This window comes from Syzygium oleosum, unplaced genomic scaffold (assembly GCF_021117445.2).
Source record: "Syzygium oleosum isolate NSW1041296 unplaced genomic scaffold, Sole_v2.1 Sole_v2.16, whole genome shotgun sequence".
Classification (NCBI taxonomy): Eukaryota; Viridiplantae; Streptophyta; class Magnoliopsida; order Myrtales; family Myrtaceae; genus Syzygium; species Syzygium oleosum.
In genome coordinates, this window is record NW_026607500.1 from 7,268,980 (window position 1) to 7,278,933 (window position 9,954).

Genomic DNA, 9,954 nt, shown 5'->3' on the forward strand with positions numbered 1-9,954 from the left:
AGTTTCTGCTTTACGTAGAGACTTGGTTAACATATGTTTCCTTGATATAAATAGTAAATTGGAAATAGACTTACACTATTTACTCATGTTTAATTTTTCTGACAATGAAGGACTTGAATAGAGTTTTAGAGTTGAAAAATGTTAACCACCCCATGCACGCTTCTTTTTCGAATCATATATAAGCAAGGAGGCTATTTTAATAAGTTATTTTGATAGATTTTAATAATTTTAGGACTTTGATGGAGTGTGATTTTTTGGAGTAAATAATGACTCATCTTTTATACCTAAACAATAAAGTATGTTTAATATTTTATTCAAATTATAGACTTATGAATCTTTTGTTGTTATCACTAAATTTTAATATGTTATCAGAGTAAACATTTTCCACATTATATTGTTTTCTTTTTGTCTTTATTCATGTAAGTTGTGGAAAAGTTCGAGTGCCCACAATTTAGGCTTGGACCTCATTGAATTGAGATGTTGCAAAAGTCGATCGAAGTTTCTATTGAGAAAATCTCCTATGATGTTTTGAATATGATAATATAATCAAAGGCTACTGAAATTTGCATTAGTTGGGTAAATCAGTTTATAGATGCACATGCCAATATGTAAATTGAATCTCAAATTGGAACATCAGAAGGTATTGAATGTGAAGAATGTCTGAGGCTGCATGGACTTATGTAGAAGGTGAACAAACTGTAGAAAGAGGGTTCATTAGGGATTGGAGATGCTTTGCTTCTACAGAGTAGAGGACGTGATGCATGTTTCTACATTTCTTAGATAAGAAGACCCTGACTATTCTACAATTTGATTTGAATCCAAATTGGTGTCTAACAACTAAAAGCTCTGGAATCCGTAACAAGAAGCTCAGAAATGATTAGAGCAGTTTTTCTCCTTTAAGATAGCAAATCAGAGAGTTATACAGCCTGTAACAGCCGAACGCTCTAGGAAGAGAGTAGATTGTAGGGTTGTTACAGGTACTTGTGTCTGTAGAGTTATATATTGAGTTTTGTGTAGCAGATTAGTAATGGATTCAAGCCTTGTTAAACGCTATTAGTGTGAGACAATAGACGTAAGCCAAGTGGAAGGCCGGTCAATTAAATATCTATCTTGTACTATCTTCTATCTCTTTAACCCATTCATCATCTACTTGATGAAAGCTACTACATTTGTAAAACAGTCTTTCTTTCACAAAAGCACATTCACAAGTTATTAAGGAAAAAAAAATAGTTTTCTTAAAAGTACTAATTCACCAACTTTTGATGATTGTGTTAGCTATTTTCCAGTGGTATCAGAGTAGGTTGTTGAAGTTTCCGTCGGGATGTTGTCGTGGAGGACACTTGGCCAATTTCCCAGGCACTGCTACATCAATTCACTGTAAAATCAGCATAATTCAATTCAAAGGGTATCGATTAATTTTAGTTTACCATCACTAAAATACGATTTCATTATCAAGCCATTTTAGAGTACACCAAGCACTCTCTTTTCTTCTTCTTCTTCTCTCTCTCTCTTTCTCTCTCTCTCTCTCGTTTTCTCTTGACAAAATCATATCCATCTTCTCCGTCTCTCTGTGTACTCTTCACATCTTCTGGTGTCATCATATATAAACCTTCCTCTCTCTCTCTCTCTCTCTCTCTCTCTCTCTCTCTGTCTCTGCGTAACTATGAACTCCATATGACAGTAATCACCTTCATCATCATTCTCCTCACTTCATCACCTGCACTTCTCATATCATAGCAGCTATCATGTCCTTCCCAAGCAACCACCTCTCCCACGACGACCTCTCCTCCCACCTCCACCACCACCACCACCACAATCAGTTCCCCCACCAACCGCCGCCGCCGCCGCCGCCACCTGCCCACGAACCCTCCCCCACCACCGGCGCCTCCTCCGCCCCGAACTGGCTCAACGCCGCTCTCCTCCACAACCCCACCGCGAACTTCCTCGACCTCCACACCTCCTCTACCCACTCCTCCGCTTCCGGCGTCATGACCGGCGTCATCGCGCCTCCCCACGACCCGGCGGAAGCGGGTAGGCGCGAGGACGACGGGGTCGCTGCATTGGAGGACTGGCGCGAGGCCAAGCACAAGGCCGAGATTCTGGCCCACCCTCTGTACGAGCAGCTCCTGTCGGCTCACGTGGCCTGCCTCCGGATAGCGACGCCGGTCGACCAGCTTCCCAGGATCGACTTGCAGCTCGCCCAGTCCGCTCAGGTCGTGGCTAAGTACTCGGCTCTCGGCGGTGCTGCCGGCCACGACGGGGTTGGGGACGACAAGGAGCTTGACCAATTCATGGTAATTTCGCTTAAAGAAATTTACAAATGTAGCGATAACTATAATTTTTTAATCTTCTTTTTTTGTTTGACTATCTTTCCGAAGGCAAATCTTGTCGCGGTCAGTCTTGTAGAACCTGCACTTCCAACTTTTCAATACAGGAAACTCTGAAGTACTTCTGGAGAAATTTCTTTTAATATCACGATCATTGATCTTAGTTCTTAGTCGAAACTGATGACTGTGATGAGATATGATATATCAAGAAGATTGTTCTTAAGATTACCCATAACTGGTCTCTAACATATCAATCATGGGAATTTTTTCCAAGTTACTGGAGTGTTTTTCTTGACGATCGGTTGTTTCTTTCTAGGGTTTTGTGTCTGTGTTCTTGCGCTTTGGCTTGTGACCGGGTCAAATTTAATTCACCATGTACGAATCATACTGATGAACCTGAAAGAGACAATGAATGCGTTTGCGTCTGCGTCTGTCTCTCTGGGTCTGGGTCTGTCTCTCTGAGACCAATTGTTTTTCATTTTTTGCAGTAAAAGTACTTCATACACACAATTATTTTCTGACATGAGGGTTCTTCAAATTTGTGCTTATTTGCTTCCCGGTGTTTCTGTCATGGAAATTTCTGACACTCAGTTGTCTCTCTCTCTCTTTTTTTGTTGTCTCTTTTAATTTCTTTTGCTTGGAAATGGTTGTTGGCAGTTAATCTTGCACGTCGGGCTTAGGTGAATTACATCAGTCGGAGGCACCGACAGTTTTCTTTCCCTCTCTCTCTCTCTCTCTCTCTCTCTCTAGCGTATCGAGAAGGGAAGATCTTGTGGATGATGGGTCTTTTCGGGTGATGGTTGGGGAACAAGTGGATCTGTTGGGTCGTTGCTTGAAAAAAAAATTGATTGGATTGAATAAGGATGTCACAGAGACTGTAACATAAAGCGAAGATTGGTGCAACTTTTGGCACGCGCCAAACACATGATCTGTTTCTTTGCAAAGCGTTAGTTATATCGCTATGCACAGCCTCCCCCGCTCCGGTCGAATACTTCGGATTGGAAGTTCTTGCTTTGGGTTGTGAAAGGGTGAAAACTGTTGCTGTGTGCTTGAATCAGTTCGTAGAAATTTTGGGGAATGATCTTTTTCGTTCGACCAAGAAAGCCCCAATGAATTGTCTGCTTTCTGTTCCTGAATTTTCATGAGATGTGAATGCTGTAGCAGATACATGACATTGACAATTGTATCTACCAAATCCTCCTAATGCTTCACGAAAGTTGATCTCTGGATGAGCATATGTACATGTCTGTATGTGAGGATGCTTTGTTCCTAGAATCTGGACCTTTTCTCACCTCTAGTTGTTCATGAAAATGTAGATATGTGGGTAACAAATGAAAAGGCACTAAACAATATAGCACTGTATTGAAGCTGACGAAGCTTTATTCCACTACATGACGGCTTCTGCAATTTTTAATGAGGGTTTTAGGAACAAAGCAACAGGTCCATGATTATAGTTGATAGAATGGGACCAATCTGTGTATGGAACTGTCACTAAATTTTTTTATGCAAGCGACGGCCGAAACTAAATTCTTTTCCAATACAGCTCAATATTATTAATCATTTTGTTCTTGATATTGCAGACACATTACGTCCTCTTGCTCTGTTCTTTTAGAGAGCAGTTACAGCAACATGTCCGTGTCCACGCCATGGAAGCAGTAATGGCTTGCTGGGAGATTGAGCAGTCCCTGCAGAGCTTAACAGGTGATGTTCTTCTTCCAGGACTTGTATTCTACTCTGTTTTTTTTTTCATTTTGGGTCTCATCGAGCATGGTGACTATTCTTGTCAAGGTAAATGGGCTCTTTTTTGTTAGTATTTGCTTGGTTAAAAGAAGGTTAGCAACGTTGCAATCTTATTCCGTGAAACCTTTTGAGTCTCTCTGTTCATTTTTTTCACTCTCTTCATGTTAATTGGAGCCTTATTAAGCAATTTATAAAATAATAATAATAACAATAACAATAATAATAATAATTAAAGTTTCCTAAGCATAGATATGATGGCTGGGCAGATTTGGTATACATTACTTATGATACACGGCATTTACTTTTGTTACTTTATCTTTGATGAATCAATCGCTGGCATTTCAGCTGGCTTATCATTATGGTTCTTCTTGAGCATCCACACGATCGTTTTATCTTTATATCACATTAGTAAATGTGATGGTAAGGTCTTCATTTAGCCTAAGATAATCTTTAGCCAAGGGAAGGATTTAACTAGCACATTCTAATGATGTCTAGTCCCCTAATCGTGAATCAGGTTAGCATAATCATGTTCTGACATTACAGACATGCCTTATCGCAGGAGTTTCACCCGGTCAAGGAATTGGTGTGACGATGTCCGATGATGAAGATGACCCAATAGATAGCGATGCAAACCTGTTTGATGGAAGTTTTGATGGTCCAGATAGCATGGGATTTGGCCCTCTCATTCCAACGGAGACAGAACGATCGTTAATGGAACGCGTGAGGCAAGAATTGAAGCACGAGTTGAAACAGGTAAAACAGTTGGAATCCTGAAATTCCTGTATGTTACCTATCGATGCGTGATCATAAATCCTTGTATTCTTTCTTTTTCCCTACAGGGGTACAAGGAGAAAATTGTCGATATTAGAGAGGAAATTTTGCGCAAGAGGAGAGCGGGAAAGCTTCCAGGGGATACTACATCAGTCCTAAAAGCCTGGTGGCAGTCGCACGCTAAGTGGCCATATCCTACGGTATGCTCTATATCGAGCATAATAATCATACATCATTATGCTGAAATGGAAACAGCGTAACGTGAAAACCAGAGGAAATTAATTAGCATGAGAGTTGTTACAGTTGTGTTATTCATGGATTGAATTTCTCTTCCTAATCCTCATATAGTCACAGTGTCTTCAGTTCTCTGTGACAGAGAAAAGCAGTACTCTAAAATGTGGATATAAAAATAGAAAGAAGTGAAAAGAGATAAAAATTGTTGGAAGTACTGTATCTATAAACAAATTTAGGAACCGTGAAAGATTGTTGCAAGCGATTATTACCTGCTTCTATGTAAATGATTAACCTAGCTCTTTGGAAGAATCTAATTCTGTTTTGGGACTTGACAGGAGGAAGACAAGGTGAAGCTGGTGCAGGAAACCGGTTTGCAATTGAAGCAGATAAATAATTGGTTCATCAACCAGAGGAAAAGAAACTGGCACAGCAACCCTTCATCGTCGTCTGTCTCAAAGAGCAAACGCAAAAGGTCCCTCAATATAGGCATTGCCTCGTTAATGCGAAACTTCCTTGATATTCCATTTCTTTGCATGCTAAGTTTGAAGAAATACTGCAGGTGAAAGCAGCAGCTATTGATCCCTTGATGCAGATTTGAGCAAGAGCAACGATCAAGTTCTGACAGACAATATTCAGTGCTTCACTAGAATGGGTACTTAAAGAGTTAATACAAGGAACATTGGCCAGTGGCCTCATACAGAGCTTCATCAAACAGGAACATTCGGAAGATGACTTTGATTCTAGGTAAATTAAAATATGTTAGCGAAGAGGACGGCTCTCGCCTTGTGACAGGAATTCTGAAGGCACTCAACTGACCACTGATGCGATTGTGATCATTGAGGGGGTACTGAGCTAGGAAATTACACATTTAGAACTAGAAGTAATTTCGGATGGTTTCATTGTCTCTATTGATCGTCTATTTTACTGTTTTGTGAATATATAGGCGTAGTTAGGTATTTGTGTACAGTCGGTATAATGATCTCTGCATAGTTCATCTCCATTCTGCATGCTGATTACGTTTATAGCTTTTCTTCGCTCCCCAATGTAGTGTAGATTTACAGTAAGAGTAACATACAGTTGTGCTCTGTTAGATTACTGGGTTTGTATTATTACTGGGGATAATGAGTGAGTATGGTTATGGACACGATCATTTGTCTGAAAAACTATATGGTATAACAACCCTCAAAGATCGTCTGGTTCTCATGATGATTTAGCCACTGCATTGTCGTGGCTACATATTTCATTCATTCTGCAGTGATTGTACATTAGGCTGGATGCAGTAGAAAAGTTCTGTTCATATCCCCTCAGCTTCATACATGTGAGAAAAATTTATCATGCTCTCATCTGATGCAACAAAAAACAACTTTATCGCGACGACAGTTTCTGGCTGTCATGAACTCCCACACATCGAGTGATCACCTCTAGCATGGCTCATGTGGCATACGAAGCTCCGTTTCTTGAAAAACCGAGATCCGAATAGGGGGAAACGTTCCCGGGGGTCAGTCTAAATGCAACATTAAAGCTAACTATTTGAGCTTGTCCTTATGAATCCAGTAAAAAGGGCTGTACTTTACAATAATCGCCAGGAATTTCCTCAGGTTTTCTCCAAGATGACCCATGACAAAGTATTGAAAATTTGTTTCGGCCGGCCAACTCCAAGTCAGCTGATGCTCATTGGCAGAACGAGTCCGAGACAGAATGGTGCGTAAAATAGATGAACATTGGAATTTTCTGATGCGACTTGGGCATATAAAAACATTGCTTCATTTCAACCGCCCTTTTGTCCTGGTATTACAAACATTCATTAAAAACTGTTTGATGATTTCTCAATTATTGTGTATGGTTTTTTTGGTATCTTTATGGCATTATATTTTACTATTCCAATCATTGACTTCTTGGCACGTGTACCATGCACGCTATTATACAATCCACTAAATCATTTGATGCACCACTTCAGGATCTCCTAACGTTTGTGCCACCTACCCCCAATTCTTGAACTGGATAACTGCTATTCCTATTTTTCCTATTAAAGAAAAGGGAGGTATGATGGTACAATTCACAGATATGAACTGCTGTGAGTGAAGGCCATGGCTTGTCATGAAATTTAAAGCTTCTTCTTAGTGTAGTGAACTGAAACCTCATGAGATTACAAGGGCCATATCTAGGTTGTCCAGCAACAGCTTCAGACATAAGAACTTCACTATCACATAGCTTCCCGGTATGGCCAATGACAACACGAGCAACAAAAGCCTGGCGTTCGCTCATATCGAATGTATGCCCAATGCCGCCATTATCCCTAATACTCTGCTTTCCAGGTACGAGGGGTTTTTAAACATCCAATGCAACACGAAGGAATCCACAATGACCCCGAGATTTGGTGTGAATTGACTCAACTTTCACCACTTGGCCCGCCAAACAAGCAATTGCTTTCGCATTGTTCTCTGTCATTTAGCCGAAGACCAATCCATGTATTTGCAGCCGCACCTCCAGTTCATGAAAAACAGAGGTCCTCTGGTCTCCTCTGAGCATCCCATCTCTGCAGGTTTATGCGTTTTCCTCTAATCGACCAAAAGGCCAGAACTTAGGACTCTGCTTGGTGCCAATCATGAAACCTGAGCAAATACATCTTCTCATTTTGAGGGGTTATGGTAATCTCAACCGTACCAGCCCAGGCTTTCCTTCAAACTCTAGCTACGCAGCTTGACTCAAGCACTTCTCCAACAAAATCCTTCCAATGAAAACCATCTCAGCTTCCTCATCATCAACTTGCTCCAAAACCAAATGATCCCCCAGAAGATTGTCTACCAGAGATGCTTGCGATGTTAAGGGAACCTCTGCAGGCATCCTGTAATGAGAAAAAAGACAGATTAGCAGAGAATAAACTCAGAAATGTGGTCGAACAGTTGATAGGGACAGTGTGTAGTGATAGGAAAACTAATGCGACGAAACAATGCCAAAGAGACTTAACTAAAATAGAAAGCAGATGGAAATAACTAATGATGATAGAGAGCGAATACGAGGATAATGGATGATCGAGAAAAAATGGGGGGTGACGGTCATGGAGGAAGGTAGCTGAAAGAAAACGTACATTGTGATGTAGGGAAAGCTCTCGACAAAGAGAGAGGAGCTCTCCAGAGGCGAGAGACACAAATCTATGTATACCTTCCTGAAGAGAACTCAATATCCCATTCTTTTTGGAGCATAAATGCTAGAAAGCTAACATATGAAGATAAGAGAAAAATGGTTGTTGTCATTTCTAGCGTACAGAAGCTCTGTTAGTAAAATCTCTTGATTCAAATTGCATAGACGTACTTATGTGCAATCGATCTTGAGCTTCGGTGGCCGAAAAATCAATCTTGAGCTTCACTCTTTAATACCAATGATCTTCCATTATTTTTGCAGTGTTCTACTTCAATGCAGGGTCACAAGACGTCGTGAACATGTCAAATGGTGATAACATTAACTGCAATAGTGCATCTACGTTCATACACTAATCAACGGACCAGCCACCTTTTCCCTCAACAAAGCCTGCGAGTATTACTTCGTCTACACATTTGCTAATAGTGACCGTTGCTCGCAGGGCCAAAAATTAGCTGTCACCGTCAGTGAAACTTCCACCGCCCCGACCTCCAGTCCAATTGGGATCCCTGTAACTACCAGCCCTAGCCACTGGGACCACCACATCTCCGCCACCACCTGGAAGCAATGCTTCATATTTCTGTTTGACACTGCTAGTCCTATTCGTGTCCATTGCCATAAGCTTATTATACGAGTTCATTATACATGAGGATCATTATTTCTACTAGATATAGGTGAACTATTGATAGATTGTGAGATGTTGCTGTAGGGTTCCTTAAGTGCTAAAAACGCAGGGGAATTGATAAACCGAAACTCTAGACAGGATCCATGCGCATATTGACATCTAAACAGAAGTTCGACACGTACTTTTTTGTAGATCGAAGATAAATTGACAATCGATTGTGTCTGGATTAGCGCCCCAAGTGTTGCGCCTCTACCGGTATCCACACACACGAACGGAAGTCTCCAACGATCCAAGTGCTAGCTAAAGATCTTGGACTTCTTTTTCCTGATCGCCTTTGATCTTCGAGACTCTCTCAAAGATCTCTGAATAGAGAACGATTCTCTTCGTATTCTCTTGGAGGTGTTTTTTTTCTCTCTTAGGGTTTTTCGTCACCTACACGCTCTATATATACATATATAGCCTCATTATCTACGCGAATTAAAAAAAGTGGGGCCGGGCGATTTGGGCCCGCCAAACTGTCCATCTTCAATCATACGTTTAATCGTTATCTCATAACGTGCACGACTGCGTAGATAAGTTGAATAGGAGAATAAATTAAAATCTACTTCTTATTTTAAGTAGATCCCGGCGCACAGAAAATATTGACTCAGTTCGCTATTGTGTGCGACCATGTAGGTTCACTAAACATTAGCAGTGTGCTCAAACCCCTTTTTGGCCCACAAGTCATAAGCGGTCTGTAGCAAGATATTATGACTGCCTAAGTATAGTGAAGGTCGGTTTTCCGACACAACCTAATCCACAACTAATATTAGAGTATCAACCTTGATTGATTCCTAGGGCAGACCACTAACAGTTGCTACTCGTCATAAAGTTAATAAACTTGTTAAAATGCCTCTTCTCATAATTCCAGCATGATTCATATAGATAACAATTCTCAAACTTATAATAGTTCATAGGTTTCATTGGAATACATATATGGTTCTCCTACCAAATTCTGAAGTTCAGCTCTATTTTACAGTCTAGAAAAATTAGAACGTGGCAGACAAAAAGTTGCATACTGGAAAGTCGAAATAGAGCATCACTAGAACAAATCCTCATTGGCACGCGAAAAAATCGCAC

At 40.7% G+C, this 9,954-nt stretch overlaps 2 protein-coding genes across 2 annotated transcripts in view; one reads left to right on the forward strand and one right to left on the reverse strand.

Annotated features, from left to right (window-relative positions):
• The first annotated feature begins 1,488 nt into the window (after positions 1 to 1,488).
• On the forward strand, positions 1,489 to 6,275 carry LOC115684400 (homeobox protein knotted-1-like 3). Its single transcript, XM_030609130.2, has 6 exons — positions 1,489 to 2,294; positions 3,908 to 4,028; positions 4,627 to 4,820; positions 4,907 to 5,038; positions 5,408 to 5,544; positions 5,632 to 6,275. Exons 1-6 carry the CDS (start codon positions 1,746 to 1,748, stop codon positions 5,633 to 5,635), a joined length of 1,137 nt encoding a protein of 378 aa, XP_030464990.1. The 5' UTR covers positions 1,489 to 1,745; the 3' UTR covers positions 5,636 to 6,275.
• Positions 6,276 to 7,057: 782 nt separating this feature from the next.
• LOC115684369 (disease resistance protein RPV1-like) overlaps positions 7,058 to 9,954 on the reverse strand; it is an 83,483-nt gene continuing 80,586 nt past the window's right edge. The window contains exon 8 of the mRNA XM_056318781.1: positions 7,058 to 7,917. The gene's annotated coding sequence lies outside the window, so the exon portion shown is untranslated. The remainder of the gene's footprint in view (positions 7,918 to 9,954) is intronic.

Bases quoted from the DNA above. Each gene is read 5' to 3' on its own strand.
- LOC115684400 (XM_030609130.2), top strand. From the start codon at position 1,746: ATGTCCTTCCCAAGCAACCACCTCTCCCACGACGACCTCTCCTCCCAC. The intron at 4,029-4,626 runs GTGATGTTCTTC...GCCTTATCGCAG, and splicing joins GTCCCTGCAGAGCTTAACAG to GAGTTTCACCCGGTCAAGGA. The intron at 4,821-4,906 runs GTAAAACAGTTG...TTTTCCCTACAG, and splicing joins TGAAGCACGAGTTGAAACAG to GGGTACAAGGAGAAAATTGT.